The sequence below is a fragment of the Myxine glutinosa genome, chromosome 7 (genome assembly GCF_964187855.1).
Source record: "Myxine glutinosa chromosome 7, kmMyxGlut1.1, whole genome shotgun sequence".
NCBI classification, from domain to species: domain Eukaryota; kingdom Metazoa; phylum Chordata; class Myxini; order Myxiniformes; family Myxinidae; genus Myxine; species Myxine glutinosa.
Window position 1 is genome coordinate 147,355,524 of NC_136267.1, and position 23,639 is coordinate 147,379,162.

Genomic DNA, 23,639 nt, shown 5'->3' on the forward strand with positions numbered 1-23,639 from the left:
TATGAACCAAAAGTAAATCCCAAGCCTGGGAGTTGTATTCTACAACATGCCATGTCACTGCTCACCTGTCTGAGAATGGCAGATCATGTCACAGCACGGAACGATCCGGCACACGTCATGTCACAGCATGGCTCGGCATGGCTCGGAATGGTCCACAACGGCACGTCATGGCTAAGCGTGGTCTGGCACGTGGCATGGCTCAGCTCGACATGGCACAGCTAGGATGGTCCATCATGACTCATGGCACCGAACAGTTCGTCATTGCTCGGAATGGTCCGTCATGGCTCATGGCACTGAACAGTTCGTCATTGCTCGGAACGGTCCGTCACGGCTCATGGCACTGAACAGTTCGTCATTGCTCGGAACGGTCCGTCATGGCTCATGGCACTGAACAGTTCGTCATTGCTCGGAACGGTCCGTCATGGCTCATGGCACTGAGCAGTGCTCAAGACAGGTGTTGCACTAATTTACCTTTCATCGGCACATGATAAATTATGGCGACATGGTCTTCTGCTGAAAGTTGCCAGAGCTTTCCAGCGCCAAGCCACAATACGTGACATTTCTTCTATTTCCAGCAATCGAAGATATAAGGTTTCACTCGGAGAGAAGGCAAGCTCCATAAGGACTCTGAATGATTGTCTTCCCCAAGGGTCTGTCTTGGTTCCAAACCTCCTCAAAATATATGAGTGACATTCCATGTACCACCTCCAGAAAGTTTGCCTACCCAGATCTAGCCCTTACTACCCAATCAATCAACCTTAAAGATCTTAACAGTACCCTGCCCCAGGACTTGAAGGTAATGGAGCAATACTGGTGCCTCCACCCAAAGCCATACTATGACTGCAGACTGCATACTAAGCCATACTAAGACTGCAGTTCCCACTTTCCATCTCGGCAACCAGAGGTGCCGTCCACTCAGAGCGCAGCAGAGTGGTGCTCCAGCACGTCAATCCAAGGGAGGCAGAGCTTAGCTCCACAACAGTTAAAAAAAAATAAAAAAATGAACACCCACGTTCGCGCTAGGTTGAGTTAATGTGCTTTGTGTGCTTTCACGGCCAAATAATAGGGATCAAACCTTGGATATGTCGATACGTTGGACACTTTCTCTGGGGAGCAACATAACACAAGTTATAGGCAACACAGACCTGGAGGAATTGCTGAATACAACAACGTCCAGAAACGAGACAAACTTTCCAACCATTTTATATCTCGACTTGGTGAATTTTATATTATGTTTACAAAAAGTGTTTACACCCTGGAAGACGTGAATGAATATATGAATGAATGATCGTTTAAGGCCATGTTTCCCCGCGAGAGCAGGGGTGAGCCTTGCGGGCCCCATGACAATCATGGTTCCCTGTTTGAGGCAGTTTTTATGGCCGGATGCCCTTCCTGGCGCCAACCCTTAGTCGCCTCTTACGATGCGCAGGGATACGGTGTACCTATTCTAAACCGGGGTACACACCGGGATCATTCATCCCAGCAAGCTGGTACTCAATTTGCCGACCTCGGAAGGATGACAGGCTGAGTCAACCCCCCTGGCGTTAATTCAGCAATCGACTGGGATTCGAACCCAGGATCCCAAGCCATGGATACGTGATGGCATGGAAAAGTTTGGATGCCGACAACTAGTTGAAGTCTGGGTGGATCGGTCACGTGGCTGTTCTTGTGAAGAATGGCTATCATTCTTTGCATGTTGCACGAGCGAAGGTAGGCCTGTAATACATCAATGATACTGACTTGTGTTGGCAGAGCAGATAAGCATGATGTTATACAGTGCATTCAGAAAGTATTAAGACCCCTTCACTTTTTTCACATTTTGTTATGTTGCAGCCTTATGCTGAAATCGTTTAAATTCATATATGTTCCCTCATCAATCTATACTCAATACCCCATAATGACAAAGAGAAAACAGGATTTTAGAAAGTTTTGCAAATTTATTAAAAAGAAAAAACTGAAATATCACATTGACATAAGTATTCAGACCCTTTGCTATGACACTTGAAATTTAGCTCAGGTGCCTCCCATTTCTCTTGATCATTTTTGAGATGTTTCTACACCTTGATTGGAGTCCACCTGTGGTAAATTCAATTGATTGGACATGATTTGGAAAGGCACACACCTGTCTATATAAGGTCTCACAGCTGACAATGCATATCAGAGCAAAAACCAAGCCATGAGGTCGAAGGAACAGCCTGCAGAGCTGAGACAGGATTGTGTCGAGGCACAGATTTGGGGAAGCCTACAAAAAAATTTCTGTTGCATTGAAGGTTCCCAAGAGCACAGTGGCCTCCATAATTCTTAAATGGAAGAAGTTTTGAACAACCAGGACTCTTCCTAGAGCTGGCCGCCCGGCCAAATTGAGCAATCGGCGGAGAAGGGCCTTGGTAAGAGTGGTGACCAAGAACCAGATGGTCAATCTGGGTGAGCTCCAGAGATCCTGTGTGGAGATGGGAGAAACTTCCAGAAGGACAACCATCACTGCAACACCCCACCGATCTGGGCTTTATGGCAGAGTGGCCAGACGGAAGCCAAACAGTTCAATCTTGGTTTCATCAGACCACAGAATCCAGTCTGAGAGTCCTTTAGGTGCTTTTTTGCAAACTCCAAGTGGGCTTTCATGTGCCTTTCACTGAGGAGAGGCTTCCGTCTGATCTGATCGTCACTCAGATCAGACTATTCGTCACAGTGAATGAGTGTCACATATGGAAGTTTCATGAAGGATTTAGGGCAATCCACCTAACAGACAGTGCTGTGACTTGGCTGTCCAGCTTGGACTTAGATCTATAAATTTGTCAAATGCAAGATTATAGATTAGACTGCTTTGCTTCTGTTTGGAGGATGAAACCATAACAATGAGAACTTTGAAGCAACCTATACGAGTCTTCTTGCTACCCTGTTCATGCCAGCGTTGGTTCGTTAGTTGTTGGTTTATGAATGCTTTGGGAAGGTTATGATGATTGTGGCAATGCTTGAGGGGAACGAAGTAAGTTGTTCAATCGGACATCCATCATCTGCCGTAACCTGGCTAATTGCGTCCAAATGTGAATTTGCGGAAAAGTAATTGCCATTGAGTAGAGTACATAGTACATAGTACAGAGCACCTTTCTCCAGAGTCTGTTTTCTGACCAGACCTGTCGAGTTTTATTCTTCCTGGGTGGAAGGAACTTACTATGTCCTCCACATTACAATGAGTGTCGGCCCATTGCACAAGCCAAAAGTGACTGCTTTTGAAAGGAAGAGGCATTGGGGTTGACAAGAGACAAAGGGCTGCCTCTGTTGAGGTGGGTAGTTTAAGCTTTTTACCACCTTTTCTGGATCTTTCAGTAACACCCTCCTTGTTAAACCCCCAAATACTGGCTCATCACATTTTCACTGTGTCCTCATTTCTCCTGTTTATGGAATTATTATTTTTTAACTGTTCAATTGTACACTTCCTTCTCAAACTTAAAGAAAGCTGTGCACCATCATCTCATGTCCCCCCCACCCCAACAGTGAACTTTACCCCCACTAACTTCATTATTTTGCATGGTTACTGTTTCCTTCCTTCCTTCCTCACTTTCAAATTTTCGCCTTTTACTACCTTGCCTGTCAAAAACGTAACCCTTTTTCAGTGCATCCCCTTTTCACCCCTCAGCCCAAATTGGGCTAAGGGGTATTGTTGTCCGGGCGTCCGTCAACTTTTGGTTTCTGTCAATTTCAAGGAGAACGGCTTGTCCGATCAAATCCATTTTTGCAGTGTGTGTTGGGGTTGAGTGGAGGAAGGTTCCTTTCGAAAATGGGCACGCTGCGATTTTCAATATGGCCGCCACGGCAGCCATCCTGAAATTGGTTTCCACCATGCATGGGCTGAGGGGTTATGCCCACATTGTGGTGCTATTTATTAACCTCTGACCTCACTCTTTTATGAGCCGAGATATTGGCCTTAGACCCTGTTAAAAAAAAAAAGTCTAGAATGTCCAGGAAAATATAAAAAGGTAAAGGTAACATGAAAATTTTATTTTTAACAAATACAGGTGGAAACCTACATTGACATTTAATGCAATAAACAACTGCCTCTTGAAATGAAATTATCTTTAATTTATACAATTGATAAGTTAACATTTATGAACATTTGTACAAACTCATTTCCTTTTTTTTTTTTCCAATCATTTCCACAAGTGTACATCCCACTTCTTGGCTGTGTGGGTCAGCTGAGCAAGTGGGTGTTTCTTGCGTTCTGCCTTCTGGATAGGTACGCAGGTGCTTTTTCACATGGAAGACTGGTTGGTGCAGGTGGGCAATCAGCTTATTTCCAAGGGATGGGGTTACAAAAAGCTGGTGTTCGAAAGGGGCTGTTGCTGAAATCGTCTGTGGAGAGAAGTGGTTGAAGATTATTAATTTATGGTGTTATAATCTCAAGCTTAATCACCTGCCATACCAGTATAAATGGTGGGAGAGTTCCTTATTTTGGAGCAAAGTTGATTTGCATAAGGATGAACAAATATGGTATAAAAAGATATCCTGGTGACAAGCCAATTGTGGAAGAAAATTATTCGTTAGTTTTTTGGGTTTTTTTGCGTTCATTGTGGATTATAAAATATAATAACCACCTTTAGAGGCCATTTTTCCCCGCAAAGCGGGGGTTGGCCTTTTTCGGGAACCATGGTTGTTGTTGTTTTTTGCTCCCCTTTTTGAAGCAATGTTTTACGGCCGGATGCCCTTCCTGACGCCAACCCTTTTTGCCGCCTTTAACGACAAACAGGGAATTACCAGTTGTGGATTGCTGAAATGTAAACGATGTAGTTACGACTTTAAGGGTTGAGGAGCTGGTGCATAGGTTCTTGCTTTGGTAATAAAGCAAAGAGCGTTTTGAACATGTGATGTCACGGCCTCAGCCTGAGCTTCCCCGTCACTCCACATCCGTGAAGTTGGGCTGGGAATGGTCTTTCCAGTGTCTCCCCTTCCAAAGCAGCTTTTTGCACCATGATCTTGACGGAATTAAACAAAGATTATCGGGACAAGCAGAATCTTTCAGCAGGAAAATCTTAACACTGGCCGTGCAAGTTAAAAACAACGGCCACTAAACCTCGAGATAATTTCAACCAAACAAAATCGCTTCCTCCAAGTGAAACATTTGAAGTTTATATTCGAAGCATAAAAGTTTCTTTTTCGTGAGGTGAAGCATGATATAGGCAGTATGCAATGATGCCACGTCGCTCTGACATCAGAGACGCGGCTGCCATTATGGGAGACAAACAAACGTGACAGCTAAACGGCCCTGGCAGACACGTGCAGATCAACACCGAAATGTATTCAATCCTGAGTCTAGCATGGGGAAATACTTACCATTGATGAAATGGTCGTTACACACGCCTGATTGTATATAGTTATTGTTGTAAACACCTGCCTTTGTCTCCCATAATGGTGGCAGCAATGTGCAGGTTAGTTAGTTAGTGGAAGTGACGTTTATGGTATACCCCTAATTTTTAGGGATGCTTCACCTCCCCCCTGTCCCCTCCCAAGCAAAATTTACTGTACTGTCGATGCAGTTGTTAGCTGTAGGACAGGATACCAGGCAACGTAGGTATTGTAGCATATACAAATGGCTTTCCCCAAGCATGAATATATCGCCTGATGTGCCCCGAGGCAGTGTTTGGCTAGAATCCCGAGTTAAATACATTGCAGTAAATGCCGAGTTCTGGAAATCTTACCCACGATGTGTCCGTTGATATAGGCAAGAGCATGGGGCTTGGGGTGATGCTGATGCTGTATTTTCTGTTGCCAAGTGTGGAATGCTTGCTCTGCTTGTTCCTTCTGCTTCTGCTTCTCTTTCTCGATCCTTTCTACATGCTCCTGTAATGTGGACGAGTCAATCCGCATGACAGATTTCGAGGAAGCTCCATATTTATCTCCTCCCAAATTTTCTATTTGGTGTTACATATTCACCATTCCAGGAAAAACCCTAAAGGATTTGTACCCAAAATTGTGGTTGCAGATGCAGAACTTTGTCAGCTGCCATTATACATATAACTAGAATGGTACTCTGCAACGTTCACCAATGTCTTCGTCCACATTTCATCATTATACATACTTGTATCAAGTTTGATTTAAATCCCTTCAGCTGTTTTCAAATATCACATTTTTACTTGATGACCATGACATGACCTCTGACCTTTGCCAAATTATAAGGTTCATCATGTCATCATATATACTTATACCAACTTTGGTCAAAATCCCTATCACTGGTTCACAAGTAAGGTCGGTAACATTTTTACCCAATACGACCCCTGACCTTTGACCACTTGACTCCGTAATCTAATATGTTCCTCTTTGCATTATTATAATACTTGTACGAAGTTTGATTTGGTTCCCTTCAGCCGTTAAGTTATCATGGTAACGAAAACCTATTACAGACTCTGACCTCTGACCTATTGATGCCAAAATCTAATTCATTAATCTTTACATCACAATATATACTTGTACCAAGTTTGGTCAAAATCCCATCACTGGTTCCAAAGTTAGCTCGGCAACAGAATTTTTACCTCATGGGACCTCTGACCTTTGACCACATAATCTAATCCGTTTATCTTTACATCATTATACATACATGTACCAGGTTTGGCTTCTTCAGTCATTCTTAAGTTGTAGCGGTAACAAATCTATCAAGGACGGACAGACAACGCAAAAACAATGCCTTTGACGGAGTCATAAAACGTTATTTTAATTGCTGAAACACAAAATGACAAACTTGATATTTGGTAATTATTGGATGCCATATTTGTAATGTTACTGTTAGACCTTTTACTTTAAAAGTGACCTTTTACAGTTTGGTTGATTGTAGGAGTGTGAAGGTGTGTGTAAATGGGGCGTTTTCTGTTCCCAAGCAGCTTGCAAAGCAGTTAATATGGAACCGCTGGTTTGGCAAGCGATAGCAAGCCGTTCATGGATTTGAACATATCTGGTCACCTTGAAACATTGAAACTCAACTTTTATTTAAGGCCATTCGAGGTGGGAGCTACACAAAGGTAAGTTATAGATATTGGACAGAAAGGAGGAATCTATTGACATCCGAAGCAGTTTAGCAGTTGTTTTCGGTTCGAGTACCCCTTTAATTCAGTCTTCGCCAAAAATATTGGCACCCTTGCACTTTTTTCAAATAACTAATAAAAACAAAAATAACAAATACGTAACTAAAAATACGTTTAAATTGACAAAAGTATTTGGTCCCCACAATTCTTTACTTCACTGTTAATATTACAGAACCTTTGTTTTTGATTCAGAACTTAATATATCCTTTTAAATCAGAAAAAAAGAAATGGCATTGACAAAATTATTGATACCCGAGACTTCATATTTGGTAGCACAGACTTTGGAAAAAATAACTGCAGTCAAGCACTTTCTCTACCCATGAATGAGCTTCCTACACCTCTCTACTGGCAGTTTGCTCCACTCTACTTGTGCAAACTGCTCCAGTTCTCCCAGATTTGAGGGATGCCTTCTCCCAACTGCTGTTTTCAGTTCTCCCCACAGGTGTTCAATGGGATGTAGATCTGGACTCATTGCTGGCCACTTCAGAACTGTCCAGTGTTTTGTCTTGAACCATTTCTGGGTGCTTTTTGAAGTGTCTGGGGTCATTGTCCTGCTGCAAGACCCATGACCATCAATGAAGACCCAGCTTTTTGACACTGGGTTGAACATTGGGCTACAAAATGCCTTGGTAATCTCCTGATTTCATGATGCCATGCACACATTCAAGGCACCCAGTACCAGAGGCAGCACAGCAACCCCAAAACATCACTGAACATCCTCCATGTTGGACTGTAGGGAAGCTTCTGTTTGAAAAGAAGGTCAAACTGAAGGAAGTTTGATCTCTTTTCTTTGAAGGTTTCATTTTGTTTTCTGCAAACATAGAGATGATGTGCTTTACCAAAAAGCTCTAATTTGGTCTCATCTGTCCATAGGACATTCTCCCAGAAGGATTTTGGCTTATTTTGGTGTGTTTTGGAAAACACCAGTCGGGCTTTCTTTTGTCTCACTCTCAGCAGTGGGGTCCTCCTGGGTCTCCTACCATAGAACAAACCCTCTTTCATGAGTTGGCAATGGATGGTGCGAGTTGAAACTGTCGTACCTTGTGTCTGAAGGTCAGCTTGAATCTGTTTGGCAGTTGATCGAGGTGCTTTCTCCACCATTCGAACAATCCTTCACTGCAATCTTCGATCAAGTTTTCTCTTGCGGCCACGTCCAGGGAGGTTGGCGACAGTGCCATGGGCCTTAAACTTCCTGATAACATTGCGTATGGAGGAAACAGGAACATCAAGGTCTTTGAAGATGGACTTGTAGCCTTGAGATTGTCCATGCTTGGCTACAATCTTGTGTTTGACCTCCTCAGACAATTCTGTGGTTTTATTTCTTTTCTTCATGCTCACTGTGGTACACACAGTGACACAAAACAGGGGAATGACTCATTTTCTCCATTCAAACTGGTTGAATGTGTGATTTTTATATTGCAGGCACCTGTAACTCACCACATGAGTTCAATTCCAAAGTAAAGGAGAATCACATGCTTGAAATCTAATTATTTCTAACAACTTCTAAAAGGTGCCAATAATATTGTCCGGGCCATTTTAGGATTTCTGTGTGGAATGAAATGAGCTAAGATTTAGTAATTTTTTTCAGCTTTTTTTTCCTGTTTTGTTCCACTGCAAACGAAATGAATACACAAGTGGATACCAAAATATATTTTTATTTCAACAATTTTCTGGGAGAAATTGTGCATTGTTTGAAAAATGTAGTCGGGTGCCAATATTTTTGGCCACGACGGTGTATTGAAATTGGGGTTTAGAAGGATGTTCCCTGACTTGCATCGAAAATCTGAGCGCAACATTGTGAGATTTCATATCGGCTTTGATCTGTGCAAACTTGTCGTGTGTGTGTGTGTGTGTGTGTGTGTGTGTGCAGCTCAAATACATCATACTTTTGAAGCTTCAATTTTCCTGCAAAAATGTTTGCAATGATGGGGTTTAATTGGCCTTGGGGATGTCCCCACTTCCAGAATCACAATTTCCCAAAAAAAAAAGTTGTGTATTAAAACTTTGGCCTTTTTCATGAAAGATGGCCAGGGTCAAGTGTGCCTTTAAAAATAACTAAATAAGGAATTGGAGATTTGACAAGGACCTGCTATTAAAATACATGTAACGAACATTGATATCAGTCTGCTTTATAATGTGAGCACCTTTAAGAGGAAACATCCTAGTTTGTCTGGTTTCCATAATTTCTCTGGAAGCGCGTTTGTGCCACCGATGCAGTGCCCCAATTACCAGTGAGCAGGTACTCGATTTGTCGACCTCGGAAGCATGACAGGCTGAGTCAAACCCCCCCCCCCCCCCCTGGCATTAATTCGATGATCGACCGGGATACGAACTCGGGATCCTAAGATCCCAAGCCATGATGTGCTGATGCAAGATAACTCACCTTCTCCCTTTGGCTGTGCTCCCTTTTCTCTGTTCGCTTCCACTCCTGCCAGGCTTTGTATTTCTGCAAGGATTTTTCGTTGGCCTGTCTCCTTTCAACAGCTTTTGCTTCTTCCAGTGCCTGGGCCTTCTGCCGTGCCAAAGTTTTTTCCCGTTTCATCTGGGAAAATAAGTCACATGCACAGACCTTGTCTTGCAGAATGGCACACTTCATTCATCCTCTGAGCAAAGTTTGTCAAACTAGTCAAATCTATACAATTGGGTCGATCCGGTTTTGGAATGCAGCCTGACTTTATTATTACACAAGACCACAATGGTAAAGACGTACTACAGCCCACATCTAAACTTTACTTTTGCTTTATTCAAGGGTTAAATCCACCTCCGAGACTTTAAAGCGAATCCATTGCTTATGCTTCTGCTTTGAAAGACGTTTCCTCTCAGCTTTCTCGGCTTCTCTTCGCCTTGTGTCGTCCTCTCGCTGCTTGTCCTGCATACGCAAAACACCAGGGATATTGGAGCAAAGCTGCCTTGTAATTAGGACAGGTTCATGGAAAACCTAAATTTGCTTATTACCTTCGCAAAAGCGGAAGGTTATGTTTTGATCGCTGTGTATTTATTTGTATGTCTGTGTGTGTGTATGTTAATCGCATAACTCAAAAAGTATTCAACCGAATTGCATGAAATTTGGTGGGATGATTGGTTATTATACGGGACACATTTGATTAGATTTTGGGAAACAGATTTGCTCAAATTCTGACTATTTTTAACTCGATCGTATTTCACTCAAAGTTATGAGCGACTGAAGAAGAAGATGTCCATCCAGGACGTCATCACTATAACGCGATCTCCCGCGATCATTTCAACCTCAAAAAAAATTATAATTGCAGATTTGACAATAGATGAGGCATATTAACAAACGAATGAAACAGATTTGCTCAAATTCTGACTATTTTTAACTCGATCGTATTTCACTCAAAGTTATGCGCGACTGAAGAAGAAGATGTCCATCCAGGACGTCATCACTATAACGCAATCTCCCGCGATCATTTCAACCTCAAAAAAAATTATAATTGCAGATTTGTCAAGAGATGAGGCATATTAACAAACGAATGAAACAGATTTGCTCAAATTCTGACTATTTTTAACTCGATCGTATTTCACTCAAAGTTATGAGCGACTGAAGAAGAGGATGTCCATCCAAGACGTCATCACTATAACGCGATCTCCCGCAATCATTTCAACCTCAAATGAAATTCAAATTGCAGATTTGTCAATCGGGGAGGCATATTAACAGACGAATGAAACAGATTTGCTCAAATTCTGATTTTTAAAAATCGATCGCATTTCACATAAAGTTTCACATCGCATACACTCCCATGCCAAGTACAGAACAGTAGCTGCGGCGAAGGTATGCGCTCTACCGAGTGCCCGGATTCTAGTTATTATTTGGTAATGTTCCACGTCATTTCGCAAAAGTGTCTCCCACCTCCTTGGCCTGCTTCTCAAGCTGTCGCCGTTGTTCTCGAACCTTACATACAACCCACTGTTCCCATGTGAGGTTGTGTGATGAAAAATCCACAGAGAGAGGTGTTGCAGTGGAGCACCTCCTCTTCTTGCCATTTTTGTCTCTGCTGCTAGGAAACCGAAGAGGTTGGGCATTAGGAAACGAAGGATCTCACATTATTGTAATTTGAACCAAGTAAAGACCAGTTGAAATTTACACAAATCAACAAATTTGACCATTCTACCGGATATAATAGAGCTAGCTGTAAGAAGTAAAGATTCATTGTGATGACCACAAACCCACCTTGGCACTGAATCTTCATGAATGCCAGTATTCTCTCGATTTCGAAACGTCCTGTTCAAGTCACAAGGAGGTGGCACATCCTGGTCTGAGCCTATTGGTTCAGAAGAAGCCAAAGAATTTGTCGACCCCTGGTCGGAATTGGTGGAGTTTGGTATGAGGGTTGACTCTAAAGGCAATATGTCGGACATTTTCAAGTTTCCTGTGGATGGAAAATAAATTGCTGCAAGTCAAATATTTCAAATAGGATCCCACCTGAGTTAATCCAAACTACCTTTACAGGTTATGTAATCACTCGATGGTTTCCTTTTTTCCATAAGCTGTGGTAGCTCCGTGAACAGTGAGCCTCCAACATCAGATAAAATGTCATTTGTTTGGCATTCCTATCTCGGCCCTTGACTCGATGCTGTGACCCAATAATCATAATCTGGTTATTTTTAAATCTATACTATAAAAAGTGCTGTGCGTGTCTGTGTAACATTCTGCTCCACCCTGCCCACCCACAATTTCAACATGAAAGATCATACGGCCACCACGTTGGTATTTAATGCGATGCGAAGCCAAAGACCTTTTGGGAGCTGTTGTATTCACAATCGCCATTCCCTCCCTCAAAGTTTCCCCATTCAATGTGAAACGACGAAAGTAACAGTTATAAGGATTTTAAACTGATTGGCGTCATGGGCCTTGTGAAGATAGGCCTCAGCGATCCAGGCAGTGGTCTGTTGTCCGCCTAAATAACTGGCATTCCCTCAAGCAGGGCTTTTAGAGTGGAGGTTATGCAGGTCCTTGTTATTATTATGTCTGACTTTTTCTATTGAACTGTTTGACCAGCGACCATAAAACCCATGTCTTTTGCCGAGGACTTCCGGGAATCTTGCGACTATGAAAGAAAACATCCGTCATTATTTATTTTTAACGATATGTATAATATCCATCGTGGAAAAGATCATTGGTTTTGGGTCGTTTATTGGCACATTATCCCTGGTGTTGGGCTAGCGGCTAGGGTGCCTGCTTAGGGTCCTAGGATCCTGGGTTCGAATCCCGGTCGATTGCTGAATTAACGCCAGGGGGGTTGACTGAGCCTGTCATCCTTCCGAGGTCGGCAAATTGAGTACCAGTTCACTGGTAATTCCCTGCTTGTCGTAAAAGGCGACAACCAGGGTTTGCGGCAGGAAGGGCATCCGGCCGTAAAACATTGCTTCAAAAAGGGGACCAAAAAACAACAACAACCACGGTGCCCGAAAAAGGCCAACCCCCGCTTTGCGGGGAAAAATGGCCTCAAGGTGGTTTTTTTTTGTTTTTTTATTGGCACAATTAACATGCTCATGGTCACTTGAGAGTTGCAATGCCACGAGGTTTCCACCTATCATGGGATTGTGAGTTGGACAGGTGACTGATGGGTTTCTGTGAAGCTTGATAAGGGAGAGGGAAGTGTTAAATATTCTGCTGTTTTGATGTGGAAATGGCTATTTACTTTTTTGAGCAGGAGGCTGAGGTGGGGAGGACAGAGTTGGGGTTGGGAAAGAGGGGGAGATGTGGGGGAGAATCGGATCGGGGGAATCGGGGAAAGGGGGAGAATCGGAAACCGACCGATTAAAAGAGGGGGCGTGGAAAGTACGTCAGGTGGAAACTGAGCACGGCTCATCACCCAACTAACACTATCCCTACGATAAAGCATGGTGGTGGCAGCATCATACTATGTGGATGCTTTTCAGCGGCAGGGACTGGGAGACTTTTAAAGATAGAGGGAACAATGAATGGAGCCAAATCCTTGAGGAGAACCTGCTTCAGAGTGCAAAAGACCTTAGACGGTGGCAAAGATTAACATTACAACAGGACAATGACCCAAGTATACAGCCAAAGCAGCACGAATGGCTTCTTTACAAGAATGTGAAAGTCCTTGAGTGGCCCAGCCAAAGTCCAGATTTGAAACCTTTAGAGAAACTGTGGAAAGACATATATATATATATATATATATATATATATATATATATATATATATATATATATATATATATATATATATATATATATATATATATATATATATATATATATATATATATATATATATATATATATATATATATATATACTGAAACGCAAAAGAAACTTACCACCTTTGAAACCTTTAAATATCAACAATAACACTGTGTGTAGTAAATGTGTGAACTTATTTGTGGACAATAGTGTCCTCGCTGTCAGACAAAACGGTCACGGATGGTCACTTGAACCTTCAATGGTCACTTCATAGCACAGCTGTTGAACAGCCGTTTTGACTGTCACTGATTAGCCAAGGGGTACGGGATGATTTTAATGAGCTGCACGTGATGTCTTGATATTGGCTTTAAAAAGGCCAGTGCAAAATGGGCATTTTGACCGAAAGATTTGACCATTTTGACCAACTTCAAAAAGACCGAAAACACAAAAGAAACTTACCACCTTTGAAACCGTTAAATATCAACAATAACACTGCGTATAGTAAATGTGTGAACTTATTTGTGGACAATAGTGTCCTCACTGTCAGACAAAACGGTCACGGATGGTCACTTGAACCTTCAATGGTCACTTCATAGCACAGCTGTTGAACAGCCGTTTTGACTGTCAGTGATTAGCCAAGGGGTACGGGATGATTTTAATGAGCTGCACGTGATGTCTTGATATTGGCTTTAAAAAGGCCAGTGCAAAATGGGCATTTCAATCAACATGCCATGATTGTCAAGGGATCAACGGCAGCGTGCCCTGGGCATGCTGCAAGGCAGACTGAGCTACCGTGAGGTGGCATGTCGCCTTGGCTGTTCACACCAGACGATATCGGCTCTGGTGGACAGAGACACCCTCCACAACTCTGCAGATGACAGACCTCGATCAGGGAGGCCAAGAGTCACCACTGCAAGGCAGGACAGGCAGATGGTCCGAAGTCACCTGCGGGATCGATCCCGTCCAGCATCCCGCACTGCGGCAGAAACTCTGGGGCATGCAAACCCACGGATCTCCAATGATAATGCACGAAGACGACTGCATGACTATGGTCTGACTGCCAGAAGACCATACACAGGCCCCGTGATGACGGTTGCTCATCGCCGCAACCGTCAGAGATGGTGCCAGCAGCATCAGCGGTGGACCTTGGCGCAGTGGAACGAGGTCGCTTTCAGCGATGAGTCAAGGTTCTGAGTGGACAGTCCTGATGGGCGTGAGCGTGTCTGGAGAAGAACTGGCGAGCGATATGCCGATTGTTGCGTGCGCCAAGCCAACAGGTGGGGTGGCCCAAGTGTGATGGTGTGGGCCGCCATATCAGGCCGGTACAGGACGCCACTGGTGTTTGTGGATGGGAATCTTAACACCCAGCGGTATGTGGATAACATCCTTCGACCTCATCTGCTGCCATTCCTGCTAGACCACCCAGAACTGGTCCCCATGCTGCTCGCTTTACCACTGCATTTCTCCAAGGCGAAAACATCAACACCATGCAGTGGCCTGCGCTCTCCCCTGACCTGAATCCCATAGAGCACCTGTGGGATGAGCTTGGGAGACGCGTAGTTGGCAGGGCCAGGACACGGGCAGAGCTGCTTCAGACATTGAGGACTGAGTGGGACAGAATCCAGCAGCAATCCATCCAAAGACTGGTAGGCAGTATACGCCGACGATGCACTGCCTGTATCCAAAACAATGGTGGCCATACACGCGATTGAAAGGGGACTGACATTGCACCCTGTGCTGTTCTGTACTGTAGAACAAACTGATGAGATGGTGTATCTTGGTCAAAAACTTGACATGTCATCAATAAAAATGCCAATGTTTCAATTAGCAATTGTTGGTTTGTTTTATTTTGAACTGTTACAATTTTATTACATTTCAAACAAGTGGTAAGTTTCTTTTGCGTTTTCAGTCTTTTTGAAGTTGGTCAAAATGGTCAAAATGGTCAAATTTTTAGGTCAAAATGCCCATTTTGCACTGGCCTTTTTAAAGCCAATATCAAGACATCACGTGCAGCTCATTAAAATCATCCCGTACCCCTTGGCTAATCACTGACAGTCAAAACGGCTGTTCAACAGCTGTGCAATGAAGTGACCATTGAAGGTTCAAGTGACCATCCGTGACCGTTTTGTCTGACAGTGAGGACACTATTGTCCACAAATAAGTTCACATATTTACTATACGCAGTGTTATTGTTGATATTTAAAGGTTTCAAAGGTGGTAAGTTTCTTTTGTGTTTTCGGTCTTTTTGAAGTTGGTCAAAATGGTCAAATCTTTCGGTCAAAATGCCCATTTTGCACTAGCCTTTTTAAAGCCAATATCAAGACATCACGTGCAGCTCATTAAAATCATCCCGTACCCCTTGGCTAATCACTGACAGTCAAAACGGCTGTTCAACAGCTGTGCTATGAAGTGACCATTGAAGGTTCAAGTGACCATCCGTGACCGTTTTGTCTGACAGCGAGGACACTATTGTCCACAAATAAGTTCACACATTTACTACACGCAGTGTTATTGTTGATATTTAAAGGTTTCAAAGGTGGTAAGTTTCTTTTGCGTTTCAGTATATATATATATATATATATATATATATATATATATATATATATATATATATATATATATATATATATATATATATATATATATATATATATATATATATATATATATATATATTGATATATATATATATATATATATATATATATATATATATATTGATATATATATATATTGATATATATATATATTGATATATATATATATATATATTGATATATATATATATATATATTGATATATATATATATATATATATATTGATATATATATATATATATATATATTGATATATATATATATATATATATTGATATATATATATATATATATATATATGTTGATATATATATATATATATATATATATTGATATATATATATATATATTGATATATATATATATATATTGATATATATATATATATATATATATATATTGATATATATATATATATATTGATATATATATATATATATATATATATATATTGATATATATATATATATATATATATTGATATATATATATATATATTGATATATATATATTGATATATATATATATATATATATATATATATATATATATATATATATATATTGATATATATATATTGATATATTGATATATTGATATATATATATTGATATATATATATATTGATATATTGATATATATATATATATATTGATATATATTGATATATATATATATTGATATATTGATATATATATATATATTGATATATATATATATATATATATATATATATATATAGATATATTGAGATATATATATATATATATATATATATATATATATATATATATTGATATATATATATTATATATATATATATTGATATATTGATATATATATATATTGATATATTGATATATATATATGATATATTGATATATATATATATATATATTGATATATATATATATATATATTGATATATATATATATATATATATTGATATATATATATATATTGATATATATATATATATTGAGATATATATATATATATATATATATATATATATATATATATATATATATATATATATATATATATATATATATATATATATAGATATATTGATATATATATAGATATATTGAGATATATATATATTGATATATATATTGTTGCGGATTCGGGGGTCGGCGCTCCCCTTATCAACGGGGGGATTAATCCCCTTGTCTTTTAAGCTGGCCGTCCCCCAATCCTGGAAGCTATGACGCTCCTTCCGGTCGGAATTAGCTAGGGTGATTGGTCAATGAAGTCCCAAATACCTACTTACTAACCCGACTGTAAAGCAGGGAAATAACTCCTGCTCGAACCACGGATAAGATGAAAATTGCCGAGCGGTTAGCAATCCGCGGCCCGAGCGGTTAGCAATTCGCGGCCCGAGCCATGAACAAAGACTAACCCGATCCTGAGCGGTTTCCAAATCATGCCACAGGTACTCAATCGAGAAAAGACCAAAATGATCGAATAAGAGGAAACCCAGAAAATAAGAAGAACAAAGAGTGGGTTTATTAATTATTTACAAGACCCAAAGAAGAGGAAACGAAAGGAATATACAAGGAAGAAGAAACAAAAGGACACAGGGCAGGCTTATCTATACAGTCTTAACTTATGACCCCGGACAAACATACACACTCACACGGATGGTAGCTGGTAGGGGGGGAAGGTCCAGGCAGATGGTCAGGCTCCTCGTCCGGTCCCGACTTGTGCCGTGGTGGTGATGGAGGCAGCGCGCCGCGTATTGTTGACGACGAGCGGACGTATATCGCGGTTACATATATCGGGGGGGGACTGGGATGCGGCGTACGTAATACGTAGCACGTCCCAGCTCTCTCTCTCTCTCTCCCGATCAATGGCTCGTATCACAGGCAGTTCGTGCAATCAGCGTCTCGGCGCAGTCCTTTGAAACAAGCGCGCCTCCCGATCAATAAGTTCATAAAGCGCCTTTCCCAACGAGTCCGTATCAAAATATGCTCCCTCACGCAGTCCGTTGAAACAAGCGCGCCTCCCGATCAATAAGTTCATAAAGCGCCTTTCCCAACGAGTCAGTATCAAAATGTGCTCCCTCGCGCAGTCTGTAAAAGGGCTTCGCGCGCAGCGCTTATATAATGCGCTTTGAGATCAATCTGCGCTCTTCGAAACCACGCCCGCCAGTGAGCTCACCTCAGCCCTGGTTGGTTGACGAGGGCTCACCGGCTCCACCCTTGACGGCGAGTTGACAGGGCCACGCCTCGTTCCCAGCGCTCCGCCCCCTTCTTCCTCGAGCTTGACCGCGTGGTTAATGGCGTTTGTTTGAGCAGAAGCTCAGCGAGGCGGATTCGGATGAAACTTGGTGGACAGGTTAGGTGTGTGACAAGGACGAATCAATTAGATTTTGGTGAAGATTGAAATCCGTATCCGGCTACTCGAATGTTTTAAATGACTCTTCACCATTGAGTGAGAGGGCTAAACCCTATATATATATATGGGGCTTCAGGCCCCCTTCAGGCCTAACTGTGGCCCCTTTGTGTTCTATTATTGTTTGACCTATTACCAAGTATGACCAACCATATGTTTTGTTTTAATTGATTGCTGTATCCTTTTAATACTATTATTCATTTTTATCCTTATAAGGAATTAGCCCTTACTCTGTGAAAGAAACCAGCGGTATCTTTCTAGCCTCTATCAGAATTTTGGTATGTGGGACCTGAGATCCTCCTCCCAGTATTATGCTAATAATGTTGCTCAATTAACAAAATATAACCAATTTATGTGTTGCTTTGCTTAAACTTTATATTTCCTGTTAAGAAGTTAAGTTACTGTGCTGGCATATTCTCTTTATTGTTCCTGCTCTAACTGTGGCTCTATTGTATAAAGTTACCAGCCGTTACCACTCAAATCAGATGAATACCGACACTTTTACGATCAGCTATCCTTATCTTCATGTGCTTTTCCTGACCTTCAACAAATGTTTATCCAAACTACGGACATGTGTTCATCTGGGCATAAGCCAGGCATGGTCTTCAGTTAAAACCCTTTCTTCCTTACTGAACAAAGGGTGAGATCAAAGAGTGAGCCGCTGAGTCACCCTTTATCTTTCAATTGTGATCGCTATATAAAGCGAAACCATGTTCAGCTTTTTCAGAGCATCTTGTTGGAACGTTGGTCATTTTTGTGGGCTTCTGTCCGACGTGTTTTGCTCTCCACCAAGCTTGTGTGTTTGACGAATCAAATAAATATATCAGTTGTTCCTTTTCTCTGTCATGAGTCTTGAGTCCTAAGTCAACGGATCCGTCATATATATATATATATATAGTTACGGTTTTTAGATCCTTCACTTTGTAAATTTTAGTAAATGTTCCCTTATAAATAATCCCCTGTAAATATCCCCATTATTTGGCTAATATTAAAGATCGCACCCGAGTTAGTCCATGTACAACACATAGAACACCATAGGACCTCTCTGTAGTTATCTCATTATTATGTGTTTGAGTTAAGGATCTGTTCCCAATAGTTGAATCTGCGTTGTATTAATCAAATAAGATAGGCCCCTTCAATTATCCCCAATCATCTCTTCAAAGTGCAGTAGCGGTCTGGCAGCGTTCGCTGCCCCTTGTTTTGGCTTGTTTGCTGGCCCCAAGCCGCCATTACGCACGCGGTAATCTGGAGGAAAAGGGGAGGAGTGGGTTTGAGCACCAGGAACGAGGCGTGGCCTGTCAATGTCTCCTCAAGAGGTGGAGCAAGCGAGCCCTCGCCGGCCAACCAGGGCCGAGGTGAGCCGACCGGAAGGCGTGTCCTAGGAGCCGGCGTCTGGATACAGGGACGCCCAATAAAAGCGGCTGGGAGGGACTGCTTCAAGAGATGAGTGCGAAGGTCCGATATACGAGGTACCAGAGGAGCATACAGCTGAATCGTAAGGCAGGAGAGCGGGTCCGTTGAAGACGACAATACCGCAATATATACGCATTGTCCGACCGCGTGAAACCGATACGTGCAGCTGCCGCCGGGTTTCGCCTCAAGCCAGGAGCGTGAACCGGAGCGCGACCTGGAGCGGACCTCGACGCTGTGCCATCTGCCCGGACCTTCCTGCCCTGCCATCTGCTTGGACCTTCTCCCCCTTCCAGCCATTCCTTCCTGCCATTCCCTATTCGTGTAAGTCTGTTTGTTCTGTCTGGGCGTATGATAATATAAGACTGTTTTTAAGGTTGCCCTATGTCCTTTTATTTCCTCTCCTTGTATATTCCCTTCTTTCGTTTCCTCTTGTAGATAGTAAATAAACCTGTGTTCTTTCTTACCCTTTTGGTTTCTTCTTCCCCCGATCGCTTTAGTCCTTTCCCAATTGAGTATCTGTGGCACGATTCGGCCAACCGCTATAATCGGGTTTAGTCTCTTGTTAACGGCCCGAGTCGCAGCTCGCTTCGCTCGGCGCATCCATTCACGCTGCGGCCCGGGTGGGAGTATCTCCTCGCTTACGGCCGGTGGTGGTAATTAGGTAGTAGGACGGGTTGGGATTACAACCCTACTCACCACCGACCGGAAATGACGTCATACTTCGAGGACCGGCGGACGGCCAGCTTAACAGGACAAGGGGATGACCGGGGGATTAACAGGAAGTGACCAGCTTAACCCCCCCCCCCTTGCTAACGGGAGTGCCGTCCCCCGGATCCGTAACAATATATATATATATATATATATATATATATATATATATATATATATATATATATATATATATATATATATATATATATATATATATATATATATATATATATATATATATATATATATATATATATATATATATATATATATATATATATATATATATATATATATATATATATATATATATATATATATATATATATATATATATATATACATATATACATATATATACATATCACAATATTTCAAAAAGTTATTGACGACTTATGACAAAACTTGGTAAACTGCTAGGTATGTTGGGTGGTCGAGTTGATTAATTAGGATTCGATGGTGAAGGTAACAATAACTACACAAAGTATTAGTAAAATATCGTTGCAAGGTAAGTCTAAGTGTTATCGATCCCGGATTAAATACAGTGCCTTTACCTATTCGACATGTAATAGGGCTGACAAAAATGTGGACGCGGTATTTTTCCATCAGGCAAGAGTAAAAATGCATTATCGTATTATTAACGTGAACGTGATAAGAAAAGGAATGAAGGAAGGTGAAACAAATCCATTTTCCAAATCTACACCGTAATTCCCTCCCGACGAGAGCGCAGCCAAATACTGTAAAACGAATGGAAAAAGTATGAATACAAAACAAAACTTAAAACGGGTGCTGGTATCAAGAGTACAATAGTAAAGAGTATTCATATTTAATATCAAATCCTAATTGTTATATAAAATCTTGCGTACAAGGCCACACGTTGAAGTACTGGTCTCCATGGTGAAGCGTCACCGGATGTTGATGCTTCTTCTTCTTCAGAAAGTGGTGTTGTTATTTTAAAGGTTAAACTTCCTTGTGTCAGAAACCCGATGTTTCTCTAAACAATTATTTTTTCATTTCTCTGTATTTCCAACATAACTGTTGTATATTTGTAAAACCAATATTATTTTTATACATTTTATAGCCAAGTGTCGGGTCGATGTTAATGCACCATCACCATCACCATCACCATGCTTATTATAACTTTTCACCCTGTCTGTGTCTGTGTCTGTGTCTGTTTGTCCGTTTATGAACAAAACATCTCAAAAAGTTGTGGACGGATTCGGACGAAATTTGGCAGAGATGTAGCGTATGTGACAAGGACGAAATGATTAGATTTTGGTGAAGATCCGGATCCGGATCCGGCTAGTAGAAGTTTAAAAGTGATTCTTCACCATTGAGTGATATGGCCAACCAGGTGGAGGCATACCTCCACCTGGTTGGCTATATCACTCAATGGTGAAGAATCACTTTAAAAATTCTACTAGCCGGATCCGTGCCGTTGTAGTATTAATTAATTTACCATGAGGATGTACAACAAACAAACACCCACTTCTCCAATTATATCATTCATACTTGTACTACCGGTACATGTATATAAAGTTCGAGGTGAGTGTTTTTTGTTTGTTTGACTCCATTCTTAAACAGCCGGACAGATGAGTCGAGAGATTGCGTTTCCATCATCCATGTTCTTGGGTTTTGTGTGTAGCATTTCATTTCACGTCAACAGACCCTGGGGTTCAGGGTGGGGGAAGCACGCAAATTCCCCCTTCGTCATCGTGCATCGTATGACGTCGCTTCCAAGTGCGCGAGGGTATCACAAGTCCCACCCTTCATCCAGTGTTCTTGTCCCCACGTTTTCCAGTAAAGTGAGGTGTTTTCAATTACGTGTAAGCAGTAAGCATATTTTGCTTTATGCATGTAACCTGGGTTGTTATTATTATTATTTTGTTTGCGTAGGGATTGGGGTACTTATGCGTTTCCTATACACCGCCCAAATACAATTATGCGTCAGAAGAACATGCAGAATGTTTAGAACAAGATCGCCGGTATCGCGGGTACTCTGTTAGTAAACATCAAATTGGGGGAATTATAATCTGTAAATACAGGTTCTTGCTGGTGTTGTACAGTATGCTCGTTTGCATGAGGAGAACGGACGAAAAAGATTGCCGACATCACCATCTATCTATAATTCCAGCAATCTCTGTGTGTCTGTGTGTCTGTGTGTTTGTTTGTCTGTGACCGCTGTTTCTCGACAACCACGGGTCCGATATACTTTAAACTTGCCAGGTATATTGCTGGGGACCCAAGGATGTGCCTTTTCAAGGTTTTAAATTAATCGGACAAGTACTTACCGAGCTATGTCCAAAAAACGCTTCAACCAATCAGAGAGCAGCGAGCTATCACGTGTGCCGAACGTGGCGATCAGACTCTACCTCGGACGGCACATTTGACAGCGTATTCATTTATTTCACGTTGGAAAACTATGTTGCCGTTAAACTATGTTTTAAAACGAATTCAAACTGCGATTAAATTAAAACGATTCATCGTAACTGCGACGATTTGCGAACTTCCGGACAGTGAAGACTTCACTTCCGGCAGCCAATCACAGAACGCTTTGTTGCGTAGGCGTGGCCGATGTGAGAACGAGCGGAGGTGAGCGCGTTACGAGCTGACCGCCATTACGGTACGGTTCGTAATTCGATTTCTTCCGGAGAAAATAATAATTTCTCGATTTCATATGCGCATTATTTCTCCCAATTCAGTCAGAGCGAAGGGCGGAAGCGAAGAGCGTTGTTTTTTTTGTTTACGGGCGTACGGGCGGGGTAGAGCGTACGGGTAGCGTTTTTTTTTTTTTTGGCAAGGAACGGGCACCCACGTACGGGCAATGCCCTAGTTTACATAATTACAGAATGAACGAAGCACGGAAAAGGCCACTCACTCCATATCGCTTGTGATAAGTCCCATTACTAAATAATGGTCTCTCACCCGTGTGGTGGTGGTGACTGGTGAGACACATGGAAAGGGAATGGTAATGAGGATATGGGGCTAGGCAGTGTCATGAAAAAGGGACACTCGGGTAGGGGTCAATGGGACTGCACGTCGAAGATCCCAGCGTGGTCTTCACGAAGAGTAGGTGAGCTATTGCCGGCATCATGGCGAAATTCCTTCTCTAACCTACAGGGGGCACTGCATCAGTGACATGGTTGCGCCCATGCGATAACTGATGCTAATTGCTAACCTGCAAATGGACGATGATAACATCTGGCACTGCACGAGTTCCGTATCCACAATTCCGAGATCCTATAATGGCTGCGTCGTTACACCTCTCCAAAACTGCACC

General features: G+C 41.6%; 1 protein-coding gene across 1 annotated transcript; it reads right to left on the minus strand.

Annotated features, from left to right (window-relative positions):
• Nucleotides 1-3,978: 3,978 nt before the first annotated feature.
• On the minus strand, nt 3,979-21,293 carry LOC137415616 (uncharacterized). Its single transcript, XM_078782395.1, has 7 exons — nt 21,226-21,293; nt 11,260-11,458; nt 10,939-11,083; nt 9,832-9,939; nt 9,454-9,612; nt 5,694-5,835; nt 3,979-4,350 (listed from the first exon to the last, which is right to left on the minus strand). The coding sequence occupies exons 2-7, from the start codon at nt 11,445-11,447 to the stop codon at nt 4,289-4,291; spliced, it is 804 nt and encodes a 267-aa protein (XP_078638521.1). The 5' UTR covers nt 11,448-11,458; nt 21,226-21,293; the 3' UTR covers nt 3,979-4,288.
• Nucleotides 21,294-23,639: the final 2,346 nt, after the last annotated feature.

Coding starts and splice junctions, on each gene's coding strand:
- LOC137415616 (XM_078782395.1), bottom strand. CDS start 11,447: ATGTCCGACATATTGCCTTTAGAGTCAACCCTCATACCAAACTCCACC. Junction 9,613..9,831: donor TTCGCTTTAAAGTCTCGGAG/GTGGATTTAACC, acceptor TTATTTTCCCAG/ATGAAACGGGAAAAAACTTT. Junction 4,351..5,693: donor TATCAACGGACACATCGTGG/GTAAGATTTCCA, acceptor TTCTCTCCACAG/ACGATTTCAGCAACAGCCCC.